This window comes from Malus domestica, chromosome 07, assembly GCF_042453785.1.
Source record: "Malus domestica chromosome 07, GDT2T_hap1".
Taxonomy (NCBI): Eukaryota; Viridiplantae; Streptophyta; class Magnoliopsida; order Rosales; family Rosaceae; genus Malus; species Malus domestica.
The window spans coordinates 12886987-12914923 of NC_091667.1; the positions used below are offsets into that span (position 1 = coordinate 12886987).

At 37.0% G+C, this 27937-nt stretch overlaps 2 protein-coding genes across 2 annotated transcripts in view; both read left to right on the plus strand.

The window, feature by feature from the left end:
- Positions 1 to 14509: 14509 nt before the first annotated feature.
- Positions 14510 to 27937, plus strand: part of LOC108170489 (uncharacterized) — a 42149-nt gene continuing 28721 nt past the window's right edge. The window contains exon 1 of the transcript XR_011582743.1: positions 14510 to 14623. The gene's annotated coding sequence lies outside the window, so the exon portion shown is untranslated. The remainder of the gene's footprint in view (positions 14624 to 27937) is intronic.
- LOC139187704 (uncharacterized) lies at positions 15171 to 27914 on the plus strand. Its single transcript, XM_070825063.1, has 10 exons — positions 15171 to 15271; positions 15418 to 15503; positions 15585 to 15690; positions 17019 to 17114; positions 17338 to 17367; positions 17520 to 17654; positions 17985 to 18214; positions 18378 to 18456; positions 27237 to 27330; positions 27811 to 27914. Exons 3-10 carry the CDS (start codon positions 15601 to 15603, stop codon positions 27912 to 27914), a joined length of 858 nt encoding a protein of 285 aa, XP_070681164.1. The 5' UTR covers positions 15171 to 15271; positions 15418 to 15503; positions 15585 to 15600.

Here is a 27937-nt window from a genome sequence, read left to right on the forward strand (position 1 = left end):
GACGTTCTGAATATCTTAAAGACAAATTCATTGTGGTGACGGGCAAGAGTCGGCTTGTCCTTGGACCCTGGCCTCGTTCAAAAAGTAGGTTACCCATCGGCAGCACCACTTTCCGGGCTAAGTGCAGCACCACAGGAAATGCCAAGTACAAAATTATATACATAACAGGTCCCCAGGAATGGGGGTGGTGGAAAAGCAGAAGCCACAGAAGTGAAGCAACTGAGATTGAACCAGACACCATCATGGCCGTGCGGCACCAACAAATTGTAACATCATATGTGCTAGTACTACTAGTAGGGGTGTCCCTGCTCGTAAATAGTAGCAGCAGCTCGATTAAGGTAAAGGCAAAGCAATACGCTATAACGCTCGACATGGTGATCATCGTGAGTGTGGGGTTTGTTTGGAACAGATCTTGTTGCGGATATCGCAATTGGACCAACGTCAGGATTGTCGAAATAGCAAACGCAAGAATGTTGTTACGGTGTGCGTGACGGTGGTTGGTCAGTGGTGCTGCAACGTTAACATAGACCAACAGTTGTTGCTGATTGTTGGAGAAATACATGACATTATAAATTGGCATCCTCCTAGCGAATGGCTCTATACTAATTTGTATTTGGTGTTTCAGAATTCAGAGGACCTGAAAGTCTCTCTGTAGTTTTCTCTTCTCTTTATATACTGCCTAAAAGTCGCCATTTCATTGGATGCTACAAAGTGTTCTTTTAACTTTTATGGTGACCTTCATAGTTCTTGTCGACTCCTTCTCCCCAAAACAAAAAACAAAAGAAGTTTTTCTTTTGGTGGCTGTCCTCGCCAATTTAATTCATTTTTTCCTGCTGCCAGATGGCACTATCTCATAGTGGAAACTTTTGCTACTCGATTTCACACTGTTTACCACAAATCCATCTGATTTGGGGTTGGATTGGACATTGGAGGGTAATTATTAAAAGATAGGATGGTAAATTTGTCCATAGGGTTTGGGTGCCCTCCTATACACGTGTTGGGCCAACCATCAGATGGGGTTTGCATTCGGTGGTATCAACAGTTGTGTGGGATTTGGTGAGGGGATGGTGTCACTCCCTGATCCCGACATACATCTAGAATCGACGCGTGACGTCACCAATTATCCGTATATCTAACATACCCCGCCTCCGGGATATGTTCAAAGCATAGATCAAGATTCAAATTTCATAGCATTTTTCGTATATTTTATAGCTGCATCTAACCTCCTTGTTAGACTGCTTACGTACCCTCAATAGGGATCAAGCCATTCGTAGTTCACCATTTGTCAAACTCTAATCTTTTCATAAAATACTTCTAGCAAAAAATCTTAGAGCACCACACTACACATCAACCTTAAGCCAAACAACAATTATCATCTTTCCATGCACGCAGGTAAGCCATTCTCACATTGATGCTTTTCAATTCATCCATCATATAAATCACTATGTTTCACATAATACTGCAAATCATAGTATGTAACATATCAAAGAACCAACGAAGCACATTGTTATTCTCAAGCCACATTGATCTACTAATCTATTCATAATAATAACAGTTATATCCAACGACACTCCACAATCACATTAATTAATCAAATCCATGAATCAAAGATACACGATATTAATGTCTAACTACATTAATCAATCAATGAAATAACATATCATTTCACAAATTTAATTAAAGAACTCTACATAAATTCCCACTTGGATTATAAGTAATAACATGGTGAATTTCATTTATATTCACAAGGTCTACTGTGGTTACTCCCCATTCACTTGAATCTAGGGTCGTACTAACCTTATGAAAATGAGCAAGAGTAACGATTCCAGGCCACTCTATAGAATCCAACTAATATATATCACCTGCCGAAATGTTCCAAGTACAACCAACCCTCATCACCCCTAGTATGCATATGGTCCCCCATCGCGGATATACCAAGTAGAACCATAGACATAATCTAAGCGTGCAGGCAGTGATCACCCATTGCGGATATACCAAGCATGATCACCCTTGAAATACGTATGGTCCCCCATCGCGGATATACCAAGTAGGACCACATCCTAACTCTAGGTAGTGATCACCCGTCGCGGATATACCAAACATGATCACCCCTAACAGTCCCCCATCGTGGATATACCAAGCAAGACTGTATCGTATAGCTCTAGGTAGTGATCACCCATCGCGGATATACCAATCATGATCACTCCTATAATGCGTATGGTCCCCCATCGCAGATATACCAAGCAGGACCATAAGCATAGTCAAATTGTGCAGGCAGTGATCACCCATCGCGGATATACCAAACATGATCACCCCTGAAATACGTATGGTACCCCATCGCGAATATACCAAGTAGGACCATCCATGTACCAATGCTACATGGTGCAATTAGACCAACATACAACCTACTTCCTACCTCCATACTTATGATTTACAACATGAGCACATACACCATCCATTTATGTATTTCCCATCTAGGTTCCAAAGCATTGTTTCAAATTATTACTACAAGCATCCACCACCTCGATCAACTCCTATTCTCAAGTATATGCAATTACTAAATGCATCACTTTCGACTCTAGTCTTAATTAGATTACTTGGGACTACTAATAACACAATGAGATCCAAGTACTATTTTGGTTAACTTGAATTAGCATGATCAAAATAACTGTAACATTTGAATGAAAACAATTTTAGAAAATAAGTGAAGATGCTATTTACAAATATAGATGTACCTGTATATAAAAGCCTTAGTAGTTGGTGCATATATATTTCCAGGGATATGAGTAAGTTCCTTTGAATATGCATACATTGATATATGCGTACAGTAAATAAGAAAACAATTTCATCCCTTCATTATTTTATACATACATATAAGTATTCGTTCAACTTCAGACATATGCAAAAAGGTTTGATAATGTTAAACCAATGAGATGGAATTAATATGTTCATCAACAATGGCTATTCACTGTCATTCATATAAAAGCCATGGCTATTCACTGTCATCACAAGGCAAAATCTGGACCACGTCGGACTAAATGTATACAACCAACTCTAACCAAATTGTACTAAATATGAAGAGAAACAATTTCACATTATGAGACAATATAGATGTCGATTCCCCATCATCAATATTACATTAATGCATTCACTAACTTTAAAGCAACAAATACAACATGAAAATGGGTAATTTTCAAATAAGGCTATACTACTACTAGCCTGGGATGTTATGTAACAACTGAGAAAAGACACACCAAACTAGCAGAGTTATAGGTTCTCATGAAACAAAACCAAAGAGACTATTTCCCAATAGTAAAAACCACATATAGTATGATGTAATGATCATCATATACTAACCGTGAAAAATGAAAGGAAACCTTGGAATCCTTTTTTATATATAAATACGACAACCACAACAACACTCGGCTATCAAATTGAAGAAATATGAACAAAGACAGAAGAGGAACTTATAGTAGTAAGCTTTCTAACTTTATGGAGACGACATAGTTTGGCGGCACAGAACGACATCCAAGGAAAAGGGAATGATGGGCCTGGTCCATAATCCCCGACCTGAGAGAACCCCCTGTTTGGGTTAATATTTAAACTTTAGACCTAAAAGAAAGAAAGCCCATAAGAACTAAAGGAAGGAGACTTGCCTGAGGCCCAGCACCAGGCCCATCCATCCATCTCAAGACAATGTGACGGCTCCTCATTAATGCAGAGGCTTACAAGGGAAGTGACAACCGATAAAAATCAACCTACTCTCAGCCCAAAAATACCTTTTGAATGGCAAAACATGTAAAAAAGATGATGACTCACTAAGTGCTTTTGGGCAAAGCTTGCAACAACCAAGATAAAATGCATATAAAAGGGAAGACAAAGCTTAGAGACAAAGACACTCAACCAATCAAACAAAAAAGCATACAAACTCTGCTCTCAAGCCAGTTTGTACCTTCCAAACCCTTTTTAGTAATAGTTCCCTTAGAAAGTCATCTTTTGTCCGGTGTAAAAGCTATGCTACTTTCTCCAGATGTTGTAGTATCAATTCCCTCATGTAAACTTGTTTACTACTTATCCTTTTCAACACAAACCTCTGTAATCACAAAGAGAAGAAACTGCAAGACGTTCACCCTTGCTCGACAAGGTGAAATCTTGCCCGACTCTCTTTGTTTTATCTTTCAATTAGTAGATCTGGTATTATGATGTATCTCCAGTATATATTCAAGTCATTTCCAGTCATTTGATGATCAAGGGTTCCATTGGCACTCATATTTGGTTCATTTAGTAGTTTTACTGCTATAAAAGATTGAACGGGAACTAGACTGATGACTTAGTTAAATCTAGACTTCTAACCTTTAAAGCATACAACATAATAAAAGTCATTGATCTCAAGGCACAGAAAAGAACTTAATGTAGACTTAACCCATCTATGACAATCCTTTGATAATAAGAAGTCAGAATAACTTGGGGCGCAAATAATCGACTTAAACACACTTGTTCTACATCTGCCATATTGAGATGGCAGTGGCACGCCTAAGCACTTAGTTTTGATTGCGAGCCTCATGTCCTACACCTAAGGCCCTACAAATGCACCTTTCAGAACTAACTCTGTCATCCTCTTGCAGCCTCTCAACAAGTAGGACCTGACAACCAACCAAAGTGTCAACTCCTTGGGGAGCTGTGTGCTCGAGTTAGGGGCCTTCTCTAAGGAAATTCTTGCCTGAACACCCCCCCTCATTGCTTCTCGATAGTTCTCCCTTTCTCCCTTCCTTTTTTTCTTATATTTGTTTTATTATTATTTTTCTTCTTCTCATCTTTCCATCTCAACCGTCCATCTCTATCCTTTTTTCAATCACAGCCACACACGTGGCACAAGACTGATGCCCAACAAATATGGAGCTTCTAGATTTATGGTCAAATAACCAATTTGCCCTCAACTTTGTTCGTTTATAACTCCTTTGTTAAAACTCCAAATTACATTCCATTTGTGCCCACACATTCGTATCAATACGTAGCCAAATATGCAAAGAAATCTAGAAAATTATGGAAAGGTCAAGTATGAGCACAAAGAATCTCATTTAACACAAGAGCGGCAATTTTTTCCTTTTACTTATCGAATAAAATTTATATATGCAGGAAATATAAACGCGTCAAAACTACTAATATGAATATGAAATTCGGAATACGTAATTTTAACTAGTGAAATCCAGGGACGGATTTCATAGATGGGTTACGAGAGAGAGCCTTCGGCTTGCAGAATCACGATGATAAAAGAAGAAGCTCAAAAGTCTGATACGCCCAAGGAAGAGAACGCAGATACGCTCGAAGGTTGCCTCTTCTAAGTTGGTCTGTGATAATCTCCAATCCCTTATGTGCGATTTCTCCTATTTGAATCTCGAATGGTTCCTCAGGGAGGGCATATTTGTGGGTTTTTGGTTTTTAGGGTTTCATGTTTTGGAAATTTTCTTTCTTTTTTGGGTATAAATCTCGAGATTTTAGGGGGTTTTATAGTAGTGGGTTTTTCGAAATTCAAATTCTTGCATTCGCAAATCCATGTAAAACCCTTCAATTTCGTTTTGTTTTACCTTTTGAGGTATGATTTTGTAGAAATTAACGGTTGGAATTAACTTTGGTAATCTTGATTTTGGTTTGGTTCAGCTAGGGTTTAGATGAGTCCACCTGCTATGGTGAAGATGGAAGATGCTAAATTTTTCTTGATGGAGGTAAATTTTACTCAATTTTACTTATTTGTTATTGTGAATTTAATACATATGTAGTTGCCTTGTTTGTCTTTGGGGTTTGTTTGGATTTGGGGAATTACCATTGATTGATAGCATTCAAGCAAGATGCATAACTCATACGCACATATTTTTTTCATAGTCCTCTTCTGCCATCTCTTATTTATATTTTTCATATAATAGACAAAAGAGAAGGATTTTCCTTTTGTATTCTACTGAACTATAACAAATTGGTTAATTGCTAATAGATCCCCTTGCGACCCTTTTTTGGATTTAGATTCTGAAAGTAAAGGTTTTTTGACCTAGAATACATCTTAACCATGCTTTCATCTGTATGTTTGATTAAATATAGATTTTTCCTTTTTAACCCGTCTTTGTCAATTGTGTAGGGATTGTTTGAATTGCTTGGTTATCTTGGGGGTTTGCTCAATTTGAAAAGTTAAATCAAATTGAAAATAATAAATTATTTTTGACAAGTTGGTGCTTTCTTATGTTCCATTATATCTATTTGTTCCCTCCTAATCTCTAAAAAGGGTCCTTAATTTTATTTATTGTATCATACAGGAAAAATGGAAAGGGAAATGAGGTGTTATTGAAGAAGACCTTGCAAAGCATCTGCATACTTGATTCAAATACCACAATCTCAGTTATTGTTTAGGTGAGGTGCTTTATTTATATGAAAATCTTTATGTCTGAAATATCTTAGGCATTGTATCAGCAGCTTGAGATGATTGTAACATAGTACATGGAGCCTTTATGTCTTTTGCTTGGCTCACGCATTTGTTTCATTGGAATTAAACTTGCATGTACAAATTTATGCCAAGGAAATGTCACATGCTCTTAACCCCTTCCCCTCCTCTGTCATTAGTTGTTAAACGATCTTTTCGTATGATATTTTTTTAATTTATAATTTTTTATCCGTGTCTATTCCTTGTAATCTCATCCACCCTGCATCCCCTCTTTCTTTGTCCATTTTCTTCTTAGTGAATTAATAATTAATTTTCATGGCCGGTGCAAAAAATTTTAATGAAAATTTTGATGGATGAAATTGGTCTATGTAAAAAAAGGGACCTTTTGGGTATGATTTGTTGAGAACCTGTATAAAAAGGAACTTGACTTGAGACAAAGAAAAGAAGATGGAGTGTATGGACGTGTGCTTAATATTTTCCGTGAGTAACACTCTCTTTACATTTCATAAACACCATTCAATAAATTTGAGTAAGGGTTTTGTTCAATTCAATTTCCTTAGTTTGATTCTAATTCAGTGAATAAATTTTCTTTCATAGTTCATTCTATTTGTTTCATTTTCTGATTTGGATTTTGAAAGTGAGTAAAGTTTTTGTTTGTTTGCTTGCTGCAATTATTAAACTTATGCCGCTACAATATTTGTTTCCTTCTGTTTTGTCTTCTGCATTATGTCTATGCAGAACTACCATTTGGATCAAGTGAATGACAACTTTCATGTATATTTTTGTAGCATCTATACATGATCATGACGTTTTTAGCTTCTAAGAGGACGAGCAACATTGTTATGGATTCGAAGAAGTATTGACACAATATGGAGACATCGTTCCCCATCTTTGACTCACAGGTATTGAGATGGTCATGACAAAAACAGAAACCTCACCTTCCATTTCCCTCAAAACAATTTCCATTTCGAATTGCAACCTTCAGTTGAACTGCTGCTCAGTTCTCTTAGAAACTACTAACGAGAACATCGTCTGAAAACCGCAAATCTGGTGCACATTCAACGAAATCTTAATCCTAGAAAAGGTTGGGTTTCTTGGTGAGTTTTTTGGCCGATTTCGTGTTGGTCATTTTTTTGTTTGAATATTGTGTCTTTAGAATTGTAAATTTTCCAAATGGGTTTTCTGTGCAAATTTTGTTTTAGTGATTTGGAGGGTTTTGTTTCTAGGATGAGATCAGCTTGTTGGTGATGAGGATATGCAACAGTAGAGGTGGTATGATGATGCATCTGCATTAGATAATAAATGCGAGGAAATTGACTAGTAATTAACAATATTACCATTTAGATGCCTTCAGTTGTTGTTCTTATTGAAAGTATTTAGTTGAATTCTACTATTTACAGCGAACCATGTAAACAAGGATATGTAATTTTGACAAGAGAGATTTAATGGCATTATAAGTCATTTAAAGCTCTGTTCGCAGCCTCGGAGGTACAATGTTTCATGCTAAGGTCTGCACCGGCCTCTAGAAGCACAGAAATAACTATAGGATGGGTTGGGCCGGACCTTTGGTGATCGTTAAGCTCAAGTAGAACTGCATTGAGAAGTTGCCCATGGAATAGAAGTTTTCGGGTCGGATGCAAACTGTTAATTTCCTTTGCAGTTACTTTTATTTCAAGATATTGCACTCTTCTTTCAATCCCGCAGCATCGTGTGGGCATTCATTGTAAGTGATTCCTAAAGTCGTATCACATGCACATTTTTTTTTTCTCTTTTTGGCAGCTAATTTCACGAATTTAATATTTGTTTTTTTGGCATAGAGGGGGCAAAGCCTACTAAACAAACGACGACCTAAAAGTCAGTTTGTTTTCCTCTTCTTGTGAGAGACTTTTGTTAGGATGCAGGATCTTCACACATACGGGTGGGCATAGTTCGATTCGGCCCAGTTTCACTCTTAAACTCGAACCGAAAAATATCAACGGTTCAATTCGTTGTGGTTCTCCTTAAATTTATTATTAAAACCCTACAATTCAGTTTACGGCGATTCCGGTTCGGTTCGTTGCGGTTCTTCTTAAATTTATTATTAAAATCCTACAGTTCGTTTTACGACGATTCAGGTTCGGTTCATGCCAGTTTACAGTTCTAACCAAAATTATAATCTTTTTTCACATCCTCTATTTTTTGATAAAAAAAAAATTAAAATTAAAATTTATGGTGCTGAGATTTGTTTTAAATCGACTGCTGAGCGAGATTGATTCAGTTGTTCATGATGGTTGGATCGTTTTCATCAAGGATGTATGCCAAACCTTTTTCAAAATCAAGCACAAATAAAACATCATTTTATATAGGAGAACAAAAATGTATGTTTGTATTTACTTCACTGGTTTGAGTATACATTACCAATAAAACACATGATGTTTTCATATTTATTAGTACTACCCAATTAATGCAATATGTAAAGCAACTCATCTTTTTTTAATCTGAAACAATAGAAAGCAAAGAACATTGATTGTCATCGAACCTTTCACAAGAGTGACCAACTCTGAACTAGCTCCCAATATCAACACCAAAAGCACCCTTACCAAGACTAGAACCATGTCAACAAGCAGGAATTTACAATTTCTGCCACAAAGAGGTGTCATGCAAGCCCATTTCACCATCAGGCTAGGAAGATAGGATTTGTCCTGGTTTTGACTTTTTTGGTCAACGTAGTTTTTTACCACGATTCGACTAGATTTTTCGGTTCGACAGTTTTTATGCCAGCCCTATTCACACAACCTCCATTTGAAAGTGAGTGGTGAACTCGTGTTAGCTCAAGGTGCCTTAGTCCAGCTTTGGGTAGGTTCATAGGTTCTCTTATAAAAATGATGATGGCGTGCCACTGGTGGCCAAGACCAACATAAATGCTGAACATCTCAATATCTCCTATACATACTACGTCACTAATAAATTTGATAAGGATTCATTAGGATAGGTTCAAGTCCAAAAGATATCTCTCACAACGCATCCAACATACATGGTGAACATCTCAATGTCTCCTATACATACTACGTCACCAATAAATTCAATAAGGATTCATTAGGGTAGGTTCAAGTCCAAAAGACATCTCACAATGCATTTCTCGTCTGCCTGTACTCTCAAATTCTTATAATTTTTCATTCATGTGGGGGATTGTTATTATATATTATAATATGCAATATTATATATATATATATATATATATATATATATATATATATATATATATATATATATATATACTTGAATGAAAAATAGTGTTATTCGTATTTCTTAGAAAGGTTATGTTATAGATGCATTCCTTTACTAAATGATGTCTACTAATAGATGAAAAGTTACATCTCTTTAATAAGCAATACTTGGGTTCTATATAAACCCACAAAATCATTGGCATTACAGAGTAGAAAATTAGAGTTACTTCTTTGTGACAACCCGTCTCTAATTTTACGTTTTTATTAATTTTAAAAGCGTCAATTTACGAAAATGCCCCTAGAGGTAAGAACTTTGACTTTCGTTTACCATCGTCTAGAGAGACGTAGGACTTATTCTTTTAGCGTACCCTCGTAGTACTCGTCGCTATGAACGCATAGGCGAAAGTCGTTTGCGAGTCCGGATTATAACGGTATAGTTACGGACGTTTGAAATTGGTTGCTTGCATTTTAGTTAAACAATTTTGAACTCCCACCATGTGGGAATGGTAACCAATCAGTTTTTAAGGGAAGAAAATGGACCAATCAATTAAAAGAAAGGTTGACCAATCAGTCCCAGCTTTCCCGTAGCCATGCACATGTGCACCAACCCGATTCGAAATCTGGTGAACTTCCACCATTTTTCTCGTCGAACACCACCATCCATCACCTTCAACCTCTTCCACATCCTCCCCTCTACCATCTCCACCCATTTTTGAAGGGTTTTAAGGCCCATTTCCGTGTAGAACCTTATCGAAGTACCGGAGGTGCTCGACGACGATTTCTCCACTCTGGCAAGTTTCACCACCCACTACCACCCTTAATCAACTCTGCTTGGACCTATGAAAAAGACCCAACTAGTTTTAGGGGCGTTGGAACAACAAGGAGGGAGAATCGAAGCTCACCCATTTTAGGGTTTTAGATGGATCGAGGGGAATTTGCAATGTTTCTCAACCGAATTGGCCTTGGCCACAGGTATGAAAGTTGTTCCTCTCATTGAGATCTTCATTTCTATGAAATTTGAGAATTTTTAGAAATAGTGGAATTTTCCGGCGAACCATGGCGGCCAGCCACCATGCGCGGCAACGCGTGGACCGAGACCTCACCAGACCTTCCTAGGCTAATTTAGATGCGCCGATTCCATATTTGACATCTGTTTAGTGAAATTACAATGTTTTAATATAGTTTTGTAGTTGACCATCTAGTTGGCTGTCACGGGGTTCTTGCATTAATTGACGATCTGATTGTTGGATCGTCACCAAACCTTAGTACCTTATAGTACGTAATATTTGAGGACCATAGGAACTTACGGATCAAGAATCCGGATCTTTCCGAATTAGATTTGTAAGTTCGTATAATAAAACATCAGCCGCCATTTAATTTTAGTAATTGGCGAAGATCTGACCGTTGAATTGTTCCGAAACTTTAGGATGTTGTTCTAGAAGAATAATGTGAATCTTTGGAAATTACGGATCGGGAATCCGACGTACGGATCTTCCGGATCGAATTAAGTAGGGTTGTGGACCTTACCGCAGACCTTTGACCGACGATTTACTTTTGGTCAATGAGTTTCAAATCATTCTAGAACGTCCTTAGGGATGTGTTTTACGTGAGTTGCATGTTCTATCGATAATAATCCTGAGTTGTGATTTGATAATTGTTCTAGGCGACGATCGTTCGTGACGCCTTGATATTCATGCTAGGGAATTGTAGCGCGGGCTCCAGGTGAGTGGGCAGTTTACTTATATATATATATATATGTGAATTATAGTTTCCACAAATGCATTTATATGGATTTACACCTATTATGCCATAATTTTAGTTAGTTTGGTAAATGTTGCTTTGTGATTGGAATTATAAAATGGCTATGGCATATTCATACGCATTTTACCTGCTTAGTTATATAGTATTGTGGTAGAATACTAAATGATTCTACAATTCGCGCATGCAAATTCAGGTGAGTTTTTTATATTGATTCGAATTGTATGGCATACATATATTAATATAATTAGCTCATCATTACTACACCCATGTGTTAGTGCTCCCGCCCGGGGCTAAGGCCAGCCTTCACGTGTATGTTCACCTCCCGCACCGTATGCTCCTCTTGGATCCAAGTTAGGTGCTAGCCTGTCATACATGTCATATTAGGTGACTCCGACTTGTAGGTGACTGCGCTTAGCGCAAGCTTCATGTGATCGTAGCACTAGAGCGTATATTATTATTACACCTAGTCTGTCGTACAGGTCACATTAGGTTACCCCGACTTGTGTGATAGTATAGATTGATGAGCCATAGATGCAGTTGTACAGGTCACGTTAAGTGACTCTGACTCGCGTGCTAGTATATTGTCAAGCACATGCCTATATTTCCATTATTGTTGAATTATTCCTGTTGTGGCATTTCTGATATACATTGTTGGCATACATTAAACCTTCATACTTATACGTAGTATGTTTTAAGGAAACTATAATTGTTTTATGGCGAAGGGTTAGTATATTCGAAAATAAAAGTTTTTACAAAACGTTGTTTTGCTTACCCACTCAACTTTGTTTTTCGCCCCTCCAGGTTTAGTAGCTATGCTTACGTGTAAACGAGGATTCTAAAAATCTTAGGAGATGGTTATCATTAGTGGTATAACCCTTATCCTATTTACTATACTGTCTCATGCTCTGCATCACGTGTGAAAGGGGTTCAATCCCGCTCACTCGCGCACTCTTTTGATTAGGCACTTTTAGGTTTAAATTTATTCACATTCTTATTCCACTACACTTTATGGCTTCGTCACCCTCCAGGTGTCAGCCAGCACAACTCGATTCGGAGTCCAAGTGGACTGTCCAGGTCGGGGTGTGTCATTCTTACTCTTGAGAAATAGGATTTCCCCACTCATGTTTCTCTTTATTTTTTTTTTGTCAAATTCCGAGTCGTGTATTGACAATATGGAACTTATATAGTTAGCTAGAGTCTGAAGATTGCAGTGCTTTGACTTCTTCAGATTATAGATTGTTGAATCCTGAGAGCTGGACGTTACAACAAGCACAAGAGCAGGAATAAAATTCTGGCTTTAGGACATTACATTTATGCAAGCCTTAATCTCTAAATTTGTCAATATTTCTTACTTTCCCTCTACGTTGTTTATATTAATTTTGTACATAATTAATGTTGTGATTTGTTTATGATTATCATCATTGGAATCCTTGTATTATTTTCTTATTTCTAATATTTCTCCAACAATCTAAAGATATAACAAAAAAATTATGTGATAATTAGAAAATATAAGAATTACTCACAAGAATTCTAATGATAATAATCATAAAGAAAATCACAACATCAATTATGCAAGATTAATGTAAAACTAGAGAGAAAGTAAGACATATTGACAAACTTAGAGATTGAGGCTTGCATAGATGCAATGTCCTAAAAACAGAATTTCACCCCTACTCTTTTGCTTGTAAATCGGTAGGCTTTCGTCTCCGAGGATTCAACAATCTATAGTTCTAAAGTCGAAGCCTTGCAATCTTTGGGCTCTAGTGAACCTTATATATTTCCTACTCTCAAGACACAACTAAGAATTCGACACACGAAGAATGAGAAAAACAAAGTGGAGAAATTCCTTCTTAGTCACATGATGCCAATTGAAATGTGGGGGTCAATAAACCTACACTAAAATAAATGATTAGACAAAAGTGTGGATGTATTTGGCAGAATTGAATTAAACACAGTGATGATTATTAAGTAAGCATATGAATTGAATGTACATAGTCATTGGGTTGTGCTATTCAAGTTTAGAGCGTCCACATGTACTCAAAGTTATAAAAGACGATAGGTGCTAGTCGGGTGGTAAGTTGGACCTAGCGCCTAGGCGGGACCAAAATGGGGGCCTATGTGGATAAGGCAGATTAAAGTAAATTTATTATATATCGTATACATAATTGCCCATTTATACTTAAAAAAAATATATAATTACATTGGGATAAATTGCTAAACATGGCATATAGATTATAAAATATTAGAACATACTGAAAACAGGGGGAACAAGAATATAATGAGTGTTCGTCTAAATTTTTGTTAAGGCTCTTACATTTTATTGAAAAAAAAATAAAATACAAAATGAAAGTTATCGATTTTTTGTCTAAGTGAGTTGCGACCTAGGGGGTCTAGGCGGTCTTAGAGGGCTAGGCAGACGCTTAAGTAGGTCTAGGCACATTTTCCTTTTAAATACCTATGGGTCAATCGGGGCAAGACCACTGAGATCTCGACATAGCTCCCAAATGTAATCCACCCCCAACCTATACAAGGGGTGCGGAAGATAACGAAAGGGAGACAAAGTCCTATCTAAATCAAAACACAAGGACCTTTGTCTACATCATAACACTAGCTACATGTTAAGTCGATTCGATTCGATTAGTTCGCATTTATAGATAACACGCAAGAGATAACTTATGACTTCACCGATGAAGAGGGTTCGAACCCCCAATATTCCTATAAATACTTCGGTTTTCAAGAATGACTCTTTCAATTGCTCAGACATCAATCCTCTTTGTGCTTCGCTCACTCTATCTATCCGCTCGCTAGCAGGTAGGGGCTTATCTATGTGATTAGCTATGCTTGCTTGCGCATATCGACAAACTCAAATGGTATTTGTCCCGTGGACACATGAGCTATCCAATCCGTAGGATTTCCTTTTCGCCTTCCCATTCTTACTTTTGTAGGTTTCCCGGTAATAGGGAGATGTGCGAGAACTCTTAGCCATATATTATAGATGAATGTTGTTAGTTACTAATTTTAATTTTATTCACATTTGTGACCATTATTAAATTTTAATGATTTTGTTTTTATAATTTTTATTTATTTATTGAAATTTGAATCAAAACCGCAAAATCTTCAATAGGGTTTTGATTTTTGAGAGATATCTGAATAGGGTTTTCTTCCATCCCGTAGAACCCACTCGATTTTAGATTGCCTAAGTCCTGCGATTTTGTGATAATCTTCCATGGTAAATGACTTTTGCTTGTTTTGGGTGAGTCTCAATTGCCCAGTGCATGCATATGGTTTGCTTCAATTGTCATCCTCTTCCGGACTTCTGTGCAAATTTTTTTGAAGCCCAAATGATTCAGATTCAAATTTATGTATAAATTGATAAGCGTGGGTGTGGATACCCAGTTAGTTGCAAGCTTTCAGCTTCATAAAAGGCTAGGGCTGATTTGGTATTGCTGTACTTTAAAAAAAAAACTTCTTCTGCTGAGTTGTGAGAATAAGCTCATTTTTGCTGCTTCACGTTTTCAATCTTTTTTTTCACCCAAAACTATGAAAATAAGCTATTTTAAAATGTTTACCAAACATTTTGTTGAGCTCAACTTTTTTTGATACCTACGTTTTACAAAAGTACTTCAACCAAAGCAGTACTAAAGCATCTTTCTCTTTTACTATCCAATTGCTTATTTTCACCAAATTCAGTTTCTTCTCTCTCCATATCTCTCCTCAGCTGCATCGATGACAAGAAGTACAGAGGGGTGCATTTGGCTCCCACTTTTGAGGTTCCTTCCATGAGCAGGCACCCTTAATCGAGAATGAAAAGGCGTTTCCTGATCAGATTCCTGCTCAAGGACTGTTACCAACTACTCCATCCCAGTCACCATTCTCTCTTAGTCAGATGCACTTCAATGTTTTGTTTTTGTATGAGATGTTTATGTGCGTGTGTATGTGTTCTATTAGGAATTAATTACCTTGTAGTTAGTTTTCGTCCCCTGATCCTCTTCTTGGCTGGATCTCTGGTCTGGTCTTTTGCAGCTTCCCACACCAATATCTAATATTGCAACTCACGTGGTTATCAACCCGAAGCTCAGTGCTTTGGGATTGCACTTGCATTTTGAGAGGTTCTTTGGTAGCCCTTCCTTACATGATGTGTTAGCCAGTTCTTTGGTAGAATTGGTCATTTTTCTTTTCACATATTGCAGGGTGGTTCCAATTGCAATGGACAGAGCTATCAAAGAGATAGTAACTGGTATCGTTCAGCGCAGTGTTTCTATAGCTACCCAGACAACTAAAGAGCTTGTCTTAAAGGTAAGTTAACTCGTATTTTGAGGTTTTAATTCTCGTTACTGGTGGTCGTTGATTCATCTTTACTGTTGTGTTCTCTGTTATATCTTGTCATCTTCGTGTAATATTTCTTGTCCCTGATTGCTCTTTGATGACACCAACTTTGTGCCCCTAATTTTGTATACTACAGCTTCTATGACATCCCTTCCTCATCTAGTCAATCTTGTTAGACGTGCTTGCTTGTATTGATATCCGTGTTGCGGTAGCACTTTTTTCTTTGTATAATACCAAGTGTACCAGTTTTTTGGAACATTTGGTTGGAGCATAATAGAAGAGTTTTTGAGGATTATAATGGAGTGGGGGTAGAAGAACCACGGGGTAGAGTATGGTACAGGGCAGCCCTCTGGGCATCAGTTTAGAATGAGTTCAGGGATTCTCTTTCTCATATAGCGTGGGATATGTTAGCAGCCGTAAAAGGATTTTGGTTCAGTTTTAGTTACTTTTAAATAGTTCTACTTGAGAGGTCTTAGCTAGTTTTGCTGGATGGTGGATTTCTTATCCACTATTTTGTAATTCATGTTATTATTTTAATAAATTGTTATCGTTTCTTCTCAAAAAAATAAAAAATAAAAATAAAAATGTACAATGTCAGGAAACATTTCTGCACTTTGGGTCTAATACTGCATTTCCATCTGTAATTGGCGTCTTGGTGGAATTGAAGATAATTTTTGTGATTGCTATTTCATTTCTAATTTGCATTGCAATATTTTATACATTGATTTGCTTCTCTTGCTTTTAGTCTGTATGTAATCAGGTTGAGGTCAGTACAATCAAGAGTTGACATTGATGTTCATTTGCCACTCCAATGTCTCGGACATCCATCAGGCTTGAATAGAACATTTATAGGTGTTTTTATTTCTTTCTAAATAATGTTACAGTGCTGTGATTCTTCTGTATCACATAATGTTTTTCAGTAGATTTTTTTTCTTTATTGTTAAGATTAGTGCCACACTCCCTACATTAAAATTTCTACAAACTAACCATTTGGGAAAAGCTTACCTCACCTCTATGTTTTCATGTCATGTGGGGCACCAAGTTGCGAGAATATTTATGCTGTAAAAGAATTTTTATACGTTGGATGTCAAAAGTAAGAATCGTAATGTAGATCTGATTCATCTGTTTTACCGTGCTCTATTTTCATTTCTTGCATTGTTGCTATTGGTTGTGTTGGGGATTATATTTCTGTAGTGAGATTCGTGGTAAAGCTTGGTTTGGGTGCGTGGCTAAAACCTAAAAGTTTTACAGAACAGAAACTATTTCATCCAACATCTCCTCATTACTTGTGGTGGCAGGATTATGCCATGGAATCCGATCAGACAAGAATATTATTGGCAGCTCACTTGATGGTTGCTAGTTTGGCAGGAAGTCTAGCTCATGTAAGTTGCAAGGTATTTCCACTTACAGTAAATTTCTTGGGATTCTTTTGGTAAAATTCATTGTATAGCCTACCTGTTTTATAGGTTTTTTTACACACGTTATAATTTGGGCACATTTGTAACACCTGTTGGCATACCACGTGATGTATCTGATACAAAGAACAATTGCTGCGTTCCTATTATTTTTCTGACGATGTATTCTTCCCTGCGTTCTAATTATTATGTTACAAAGTAGATGAAAGCTGATGTGGATGAGTACCTCAAGGTATGCGGACTTTTTGGCCAGTAATCTTTTACTATTTCACTCGTCACCTGCTAATTTGTTTTGACATTAAATAATCTTTTACTATTTCCCATCGTGGTTTTCTTGTTATAATATTTTATCATGCTTAAACATTGTTTCAAAATAATTTACAGACAGGGCAACAGGGTTCTTCATTTCTGACTGAACTGATGCAAAATTTGGTTCGTTTACCAAACGAAGCTGCCTCAGCTGGTACTCGTTACAATGTACCCCTGATCAACTCCCTTGTGCTTTATGTTGGGATGCAGGTGCTTATTCTTATGCTGGATTGTGCTACGAGATCCAACTGTTCTAATGCTTTTTTGTTTAACATCAGTCCTTGTTATGTAGTATTGAAACTTACATGTATCCGTTACTTTCCATAAATGTTCACTATAAAAATTCACTGGTTTGCTAGATTTCTTGATTGCCACATTCTATTACCGTTGTGCTTCACTAAGAGGGAGTAAGGATGCAGTGGGGCATAATTTTATGAATCCGAAAGCTAAAAGCCTTCATGACTGTATCTGTATCAAGAGATGGTTTTGACTTGAGTATTGCGGACAGTCGGGTGCTTGTATTTGGGGTTGATTTTACAGGCTATCCAGCAGCTTCAGGCTAGAACGCCTCATGCGCAATCTACCCAAACTGTTGCATTGACCGTCAGTTTGGTGGGTGCTGCTTTGGATATTTTTCAGACTCTGACAGTGGACCTAGGTACTGAAGGGCGCTACCTTTTCCTAAATGCTATCGCGAACCAACTGCGTTATCCAAACACCCATACCCATTACTTTTCTTTCATTGTTTTGTACTTGTTTGCTGAAACCAGGTGAGACAACTTAGATGCTTCATATTTGCTCTATGATAGCCGTCCGTTCTTTTTGTTGATAAATTTACGGGGACATCCCCTAATGCATGTTCTTAGATTGTTTTCATATCAATTTACGATTGAGCTGCATCTTCTAACTGTTGAAGTTATTTTTTTACTTCAGCATGAAATTATCCAGAAGCAAATCTGTCAACCAGCCTCATCCATGGGGTCATCTGATTACCTTCATTGAGCTTATCAAGGTAACTTCCCGTCTTTCCAAAATGAAAAATCGAAAGAAACACAAACTTTGCAATCTGAAAAATCGAGCCTGCATCAGATGTGCACCGGAGTTGCATCTGCAGTGATTTAGGTGTTCAAACTTCAATCCCCTGCAATTATTTGTATTGTAGATGTCTTGTAATTAAATATTTACCTAAATTGTAAATTGTTTAATGCACTTATTTCAATCTCATTTCTCCAACTTGCCTCTTTCTTTCATTAATTGATACCCATAGGTCAGCAACATAGATTAGAAATTAATTGACCTAAAAAAGGAAAAAAAAAAAAAAATCAGCACTTAAAAAGTAACTTTTACAGCAAAAGCTGGATTTACACCAAATAACTTCCATGTCAAAACAACAAAGTTGTTCGACGTTCTGATTATCTTAAAGACAAATCCGTTGTGGTGAGGGGCAAGAGTCGACTTGTCCTTAGACCCCGGCCTAGTTCAAAGTGTAGGTTACCCATCGGCAACACCGCTTTCCTGGCTAAATGCCGAACCACCGGAAAAACCAAGCACAAGATTAGATACATCACAGGTCCCCAAGAACTGGGGTGGTGGAAAAGCAGAAGCCACAAAAGTGAAGCAACTGAGATTGAACCAAACACCATCATGGCCATGCGGCACCAACAAATTGTAAGATGATATGTACTAGTACTAATTGTAGCGGTGTCCCTGCTCGTAAATAGTAGCAGCAACTCGATTAAGGTAAATGCAAAGCAATAAGCAAGAACACTCGAGATGGTGATCATCGTGAGTGTGGGGTTTGTTTGAAAGAGATCTTGTTGCGGATATCTCATTTGGACCAAAGTCAGGATTGTCGAAATGGCAAACGCAAGAATGTTGTTACGGTGTGCCTGACAGTGGTTGGTCAATGCTGCTGCAACGTTAACATAGACGAACAACTGTTGCTGATTGTTGAAGTACATGACATTATAAATTGCCATCCTCCCAACGAATAGCTCTAAAGTAATTGTTTTTGCTTTGACAAAAAAATAGTAATTATTTTTGGTGTTTCAGAATTCGCAGAGAATATTTAGGATAAACCTGCTCTACTTGTAAAAAACCTTCTCTTTGTATGAGCAACAACTTCCATTCCCCATATATATAAAATGGTTCTCCGCGTTAAACTGCACAAAAAACAGTCGTACCACTTTTTAGACTTTACCTAAAGGAGGAGGATGACATAATTTATCCTTCATCCTCCACACCTTCATAGAACTTGCCCTAGGGACTCCGGAATTTCACATCACATTTGTGGCTGACTTCGCGAATTTATTTTTTTTATTTTTTATTTTATTTTTTTGGTACAGAGGTGGGCAAAGCCCAGCAAACAAACAAGCAAGGGCTAAAGTCAGTTTTTTATTCCTCTTCTTGTGAGGGACTTTTGTTAGGATGCAGGATCTTCACACATAAGGGATTCGGCCTAGTTCCACTCTCAAATCGAAATAGAAAAATATCGGTTCTCCTTAAATTTATTATTAAAATTCTATAGATCAGTTTACAGCAGTTCCGGTTCGGTTCATGCCGGTGTATGATTTCAACCAAAATTATATATATATTTCCAAATCCTTTATTTTTTGAAGAAAAAAAAAACAAAATTTATTGTGCTAAGACTTGTTTTAAATCGATTGCTGAATGAGATTGATTTAGTTGTTCATGATGGATGGATCATCTTCATCAAGGATGTATGCCAAACCTTTTTTAAAATCAAACACAAATAAAACACCATTTCGTATAGGAGAACAAAAATGTATGTTTGTATTTACTTCACTGGTTAGAGTGTAAATTACCAAAAAAAACACATGATGTATACATATTTGTAAACTAGTCCAGTACTACCCAATGAATGCAAATTTGTAGAGCAACTCATTTTTTTCAATCTGAACAATAGAAAGCAAAGAACGTTGATTGTCATCCAACCTTTCACAAGAGTAACCAACTCTCAACTAGCTCCCAATATCAAGGAGCAGAATTCTCTTCCCTCTTTTATTCTCTCTCCTTCTCTCCCCTGCTATTTGAACGGTCACGGTTAAGCCATGTCAACATTTTATATTAATTTTTTATAGAAAGAGGAAAAAAAAAATAGAGAATGTAAGAGGAAGAGATAGAAGGGGATGAAAAGAAGAGGAGAGAGAATCCTAGTCCCAATATCAACACCCGAAGCACCCTTACCAAGACTAGAACCATGTCAACAAGCTGGAATTTACAATTTCTGCCACAAAGAGGTGTCATGCAAGCCCCCATTTCACCATCGAGCTAGGAAGATGGCTTATTAATATAAAAAATAATAATAAAACAATAATTTATATTAAAACTGGTTCGGTCCGGTTCCTCTGATTCTTAGTATTTCTAAATCGGAACTATTTGAGACAGTCCGGTTTGGTTTTTGTCCCGGTTTTGACTTTTTTGGTCAACTTGGTTTTTTACGGTTTCTTTTATCACGGTTCAAATCGATTTTCAGGTTTAGCGGTTTTTATGCCCACTCCTATTCCCACAACCTCTCTTTGAAAGTGAGTGGTGAACTCTTGTTCGCTCAAGGTGTCTTAGTCAAGCTTTGAGTAGGCTCTTAGGCTCTCTTGTGAAAATGATGGTCCTGTGCCACTATTGGCCAAGACCAACATATTGTTTGTTTTAAGTTGTTTTAAAAGCCATTTGCTTGTGCCACAAGAATGGCACAAGAATCTAGCCTTCTTCCCAAGGGATTGTTATTATGGAAGGTTAAATCCATACTTGGGTTCTTGTCTAAGTCTTGGAGACAAGAACTTAAACAATTTTCTTGCATTTAAATACCAAAAACAAGGATCACAAACTGATCAAAAGAGAGTTTGAACCAGTCAACAATCTTTGAGTGAAGGCAAAATGCAGAAAGATAGAATAAAGTGATTAAATAGAGAACTACGTTGCTTATTGTCTTGGTTTAGTATACATGGTGAACAGATCAATGTCTCCAATACACATTGCGACCAGCAAAGTCGATAAGTATTCATTAGGATAGGTCAACTCTAAAAGACATCTCTCACGATGCATCTCTCGTCCACATGTACTCTCAAATTCTTCTAATTTTTCATTCATGTGGGGATTGTTATTATATATTATAATATGCAATATTACACACACACACACACACACACACACACACACATATATAACTTTAATAATTGAATGAAAATTAGTGTTAACCGTATTTCTTACAAAGGTTATGTTGTAGGTGTATTTCCTTACTAAATGATGTCTACTAATAGATGAAAAGCTACATCTCTTTATCACTTGGGCTCTATATAAACCCTTGAAATCATTGGCATTACAAAGTAGAAAACTAGAGTAACTTCTTACTATTGAGAAATACGATTTCACCACTCCGTTTCTCTTATTTTTCTTTGTCAAATTCTGAGTCGTGTATTGACAGTACGAAATATATAAAGTTAGCCAAGATTGCAGTGCTTCGACTTCTTCAGATTATAGACTATTGAATCCTGAGAACCAGACACTTACCCAACAACAAGCACAAGAGTAGGGACCAAATTATGTCTTTAGGACATTGCATTTATGCAAGCTTCAATCTCCAAGTTTGCCAGTTTTATTTTTTTACTTTGTCACAGCCCGTCCCGGGATTTTATAATTGGGGACGTGAAATGACGGATTTACCCTTAGCGGGTATTAAGGTATGTGTGTGTGACGTTATTTGGATTAACTTTATATAAGTTTTGGATTAAAATTATTGGTTTGTAAAATATTGTGTGGTTAGGGATTAAATGGATGGTGAGGATTTGGTGTTGGACCACCTACACTCCCTGCTCTCTCCCTCTTCCCCATATCACTTTCTCTCTCTTCCCTCACGATTCTCTCACTCTCTCTCACCCATAAGCGTACGGACATCACTAAATTCCTCCAAAACTCCGTGGATCGAAGCAAACAAGGTAAGATTCTTTATCCTTGCGATGTTTTGAGTTGATTGGTACTAATTTTAGGAAGTGAAACCCTCAGAATCGTCGTGAAACCCTAACCCCGAAAATGTGCACTGTTCATGCACACGTGAAATGTTGCATTTTAGGGAATTCTAAGTTTATAGTGAGCTTAGTGAGGTCCCAAGGAAGCTCGGAGTGCTTCATTTGAAGGTTTTGGACGTCGGGATCACTAGGTTCGAGTTTGGTCGGTTTTTCTTGGATTTTCCCGGTGAGATTTAGTTGTTTTTAGAGCTTTAAAGTAGTATATCGTGAATCTACATGTTTGGGGCTTCATTTTGACATAAAATACGAAGAAAATGGTTGAGAAATGAAGGAGAACAAGCAAATTCAAAACTCGCCGGAAAAACCAGTCCGGCGACTGGCTGAGGAAGACGATGCGCGTGGGGGTGCGTGGACCCGTGCCACCCACGGCGCGTGGGGGCGCGTGGCAAGCCTAAAATTTTTTCTAAAAAATTCCTCGACGTCCGTGACGTCGAGTAGGTTAATGTGGTATATTCATATACCCAAATTGAACATCGTATGAGAAGTTATTTCGAATGGTTGGTTATGTGTTTAAATTAATGTTTTTATAGTTGTTTCGCATATAGGCGACACCTATCCCGAGGACCAGCGCATCCAGGGACGTCACGGGGGTTACGACCCATCGACTTATCAGTGAGTGGGCAGTTTTGTTTTCGTATTACCTATATACTACTGTTTTTCCCAGAAAATGCATTTATATGAAATTATATTTCTAAAATGCCATGCATGCATATTATGAGTTATGAATTGATAATTGATGCATATATATGTGTGAATTGGTGCCGTGGACGCACATGTGAGTATCAGGTGAGTTTATATGGTTTATATGAATGAATGATGATGTGATTGCGTTGTGAGCTCATAAACTGCACCTTTGGTATTAGTGTTTATAGTATTCACCACACCGCACGCTCGCCTTGGATCCAAGTAGGTGGATGTCGTACAGACCACTAGAGGTGGTTCCGACATGCCAGTCGTACAGACCATTAGAGGGGTTCCGACTGGTGGGTGACCTTAGATTATGTGCACAGATGATTGATGAGAGAAGCACTAGAGCGTATTATTTCACCATCTTAGTCGTACAGACTACTATAGGTAGTTCCGACTTATGTGCAGTGTAGTGCCGTACAGGTCACAGTTGGTGACTCCGGCTGGATGGGATATTGAGCTATAGAATCAGCCGTACAGGACCAATGTAGGGTCTTCGGTTGATTTATTATTTCACTTGAGTTATATTGATGCATTCATATTATATTTTGGCATGGCATGGCATATTCTTTCTGAGATGTTATGTTGATAGATGGTGAGCTGAGTTTTAATGATATATGTATATGTATGTTTATATACTATTTTTCTGGGAAAGTATACAGGTTTTACGGTGAGGGGTTAGAAACGTTTTAAATGAAATGTTTTTGGAAAATCTTTGGTTTTACTGACCCACTCATCTTTGTTTTGCACCCCTCCAGGTTCTAGTTAACAGTTGGTGGCTCACGAGGTCTTTTTCGGCATTCTGACAGACGTTCTGCATGTAGGACTCACCTACAGGTGTTGTACTTTAATTATGGTCCTACTTGACTGCACTTATACCTACGCTCTGAATTCGTGTGTTTTACTTTATAACTCTCTCTCGTATGCTAGTAGGTTATTCTGCTAGTGGTTGGTTTAAATTCCTTCATATTTCTGTTATATCTTGCTTCCGTGTCGCACTTTTGGCTACGTCACGCTCACGTGACGGCCATCACGCCTTGATTCTAGGATCGGGGTGTGTCATACTTTCCCTGTATGTTGTTTATATTACTTTGGTATATAATTAATGTTGTGATTTCTTTATGATTATTATGGAATCCTTGTATTATTTTCTTATTTCTAATATTGCTGCAATAATAAAGATAAAAATTCTTTTATGCGATAATTAGAAAATATAAAGAATTACTCACAAGAATTCTAATAATAATCATAAAGAAAATCACAACATCAATTATGTACAAGATTAATGTAATACTTGAAATACTGACAAACTTGAAGATTAAGGCTTGCATAAATGCAATGTCTTAAAAACAGAATTTCCCCCTACTCTTTTGCTTGTAAATCATTAGGTGTCTATCTCCGAGGATTTAAAAATCTACAATCCGAAGTTGAAGCATTGCAATCTTCCAGCTTTGGCGAACCTTATCTATTCCATACTCTCAAAACACGACTAAGAATTTGACACACGAAGAATGAGAAAAACAAAGTGGAGAAACTCCTTATTCACATGATGCCAATTGAATTGTGGGGGTCAATAATCCTATGTTGAAAGAAATGATTACACAAAAGTGTGGGTAGATTTGGTAGAATTGAATTAAACACAGTGATGATTATTAAGTAAGCATATGAATTGAATGTACATAGTCATTGGTTTGTCTGATTCAAGTTTAGAGCGTCCACATGTACTCAAAGCTATAAAAGACGTTAGGCGCTAGTCGGGTGGTAAGCTGGGGCCTATCGCCTAGGCGGGAACAAGGCAGGGGCCTAGGTGGACAAGGCAGATTTAAGTAAATTCATTATATATCGTATACATAAGTGCCCATTTTTACTTTAAAAAAAAAAATATATGATTGCATTTGGATACATAAATTGCTAAATAACATGACATACAGATTATAAAGTATAAGAACATACAGAAAACAGGGGGTGATAAGATTTTTACAAAAGTAGGGATAAAAACACTTAAAAATACTTGCAAGAGAAAAGATAGTTGTAGTATAAACGACCCAAGTAAGGTCTTTTCCACAGGGATTATTTAAAATAATTTATGCAAAACTAAAATCTTAGTTAATTATTTGAAAACAAAGATTGGAAAAGGTTGTTTTTTTAATATGAATAGAGTAAAAACGAATTCAATAAAAGTAATCTAGGAAAAACAACTAGTAACCAATTAAGAAGAAATCAGATAAAAAAGAAAATGTTTTGAGAAATAAATTTGGAAAAGCACTAGGATTCCGTCGTCCCCTTAACAATCCTATGTAGATTTACTAATTACTTATGAATTACCCATGCAACTTTGAAAGTTAGGTTTTCCCTAATGTATATTCTATTTGTGGCATTCAAGTTAGAACATATATCAAACATATAATCCGTCTGTGGCATTTAGATCAAATATAAAGATGCATGACTCATTACTCTTTGTGAAAACCCTTTGAAAAATCATGCAACCCTTAAGACGTGACATTTGCCCTAAGTAAAATTACAACTATCAACCACAAGAAGCAATACTCAATCCTCTGGTTGCATTCTTGCCAAATTGCATCCGATTACTTATCTAAACATCCTAATGGTAGCTAAGCATTAAGTTATACAGGCAGTTTAAACACAATGGTTAATAATTCAAATTATGCATGCATAATATCATAAGCAATTAAATAAAAACTACATATTCATGCTAAGGCTCAAGGCATCGTCCTAGCAAACGGAAATTAGTTATGAACAACCATGAAACAAATTATTATAAAAACATGGATAAAAAAATAAAAAAAAGTCTGAAATTCTGCAAAATAGTGCGTACCCTCTAAATCATAGTGGCTAATAAGCCTTATTATACTACTAAAAAAATAAAATCCTTACTAGAAAATGTCTTCTAAAAACTAGGAAACATAATATATTAAGATAACTAGGAAATAAAAAGTTTCCTATTTGAACTGAAATTCGAACTTCTCAGAAAATCAGACTTTGGATAGACCAAATCAACTCTGATTTGGTCCTAAAAGGTCTCTTTTGAAATCTTAAGTCGTCCCCAACAAATCCTCAGAAGAATTCATCCTTAAAATATGCTATCTTGACCTTCAAAATAACCAAAATGTCCAAAAACGTCAATCTAGGAAAACTGCGCGCTGGGCCTTTATTTCATTGCCACGATCAAAAGGCTTGGTAGAAAAATTTGGAATTTTGATACAAACATCTTGAAAGACTCATGAACATCCTCCAATTGGAAGCACTTCAAAATTCATCTGTTTGATCACTTTTTTCTCTAGAGGAAGTCGGATGTTCTACATTGAAAATACATAACAAAGTATCAAAGTTCTACAAAAATAACCAATAAACTAGAACTAAGAATAAGGTAAAATATATGGTATATAGTATGGACTGATCAGGGGGAACAAGAACCCTTCTCCTGAAGTTACAGGGCTATTTTGCCGAGTTCATTAGAGAGAGTTGTCTCGCGCCCCTAGGTGTTCTCTACCTACCGACCTGTGTCGGTTTCAAGTACAGGTATGAGTGTTCATCCAAGGTTGTTACATTTTATTGAAAAAAAATATATAAAATGAAAGTTATCAATTTTCTATCTAAGTGAGAGTCGCGATCTAGGCGGGTCTAGGCAGTCTTGGAGAGCTAGGTGACGCCTAAGTAGGTCTAGGCGCATTTTCCTAATTTTCAAATGCCTAGGGGTTAATCGGGGCAAGACTGCCGAGATCTTCGGCTTAGCTCCCAAATGTAATCCACCCAAACCTATACAAGGGGAGCGGAAGATAATGAAAGGGAGACAAAGTCATAACTAAATCATAACACAAGAAGCTCTGTCAACATCATAACACAAGCTACTCATTCAGTCGAGTTGATCTGATTCGTTCATATCTATAGCTTACGCAAGAGATAGCTTGACTTCGTGGATGGAGACGATTTGAACTCCCTAGTATTTGTATAAATACTTTGGTTTTCAAAATCGACTTTTTCAACCGCTCAGACATCCATCTTTTTCGCATTTAACACACTCTATCTATTGGCCCGCTGGCAGATAGGGGCTTATCTATATGATTTGCTACACTTGCTTGTGCATATCGATGGACTCAAATGGGATTTGTCTCATGGACACACAAGTTATCCAAGCTGTAGGATTTCCTTTTCCCCTTCATATTCTTGCTTCTGTAGGTTTCTTAGTAGGGGTGGGTTCGGTTTAAATCGGTTCGGTTTAGGTTTTTTGTTTTTTTTTTTTCAAAAAATGAAAAACATTGAAATTTTAAATTTTAACATATCCAACACAATCATAACATAAACATTCTAACTAGAATCAAAGACAATGAAAATAAACATTTAAAGTTGAACTAAAATCATCAATCAAGTCTTCCAAAGTCCAAACTAACAACCTCACAACACAAAAATCGTACAAATGACTTAGAAAAGTTAAATTGTATGATGTTGTTCAAAGATTAGGGTTGTTTGCTTGTAACTGCATGTTGACAACTTGATTAGTAAAGGTTATGCGTGGGTGGATTTATTTAGTGTGTGTTGGATTCTTTTCCATCACAAATTACCCAAGTAATCTACCCGAAATAAATGTATGGATTCTGTTACATGTTATATGAGAGTAGATTTAGAAAAGAAAGTTGGGGCAGAAGTGGACAGTGCTATGGAGATGGATGTAGGTACTTCAGGAGGAGGTTTGGTTCCGGAACCTTATATGGGGGAGAAATAATAGGTTAGGGTTTAGAGTTTTTA

What these genes read in the sequence shown, in the direction of transcription:
- LOC139187704 (XM_070825063.1), top strand. Translation starts at nt 15,601, where the DNA reads ATGGACAGAGCTATCAAAGAGATAGTAACTGGTATCGTTCAGCGCAGT. An exon ending in TGCTTTATGTTGGGATGCAG is followed by an intron (nt 17,655 to 17,984) that starts GTGCTTATTCTT and finishes TTGATTTTACAG; the next exon opens with GCTATCCAGCAGCTTCAGGC. An exon ending in CCTTCATTGAGCTTATCAAG is followed by an intron (nt 18,457 to 27,236) that starts GTAACTTCCCGT and finishes GCCCGCTGGCAG; the next exon opens with ATAGGGGCTTATCTATATGA.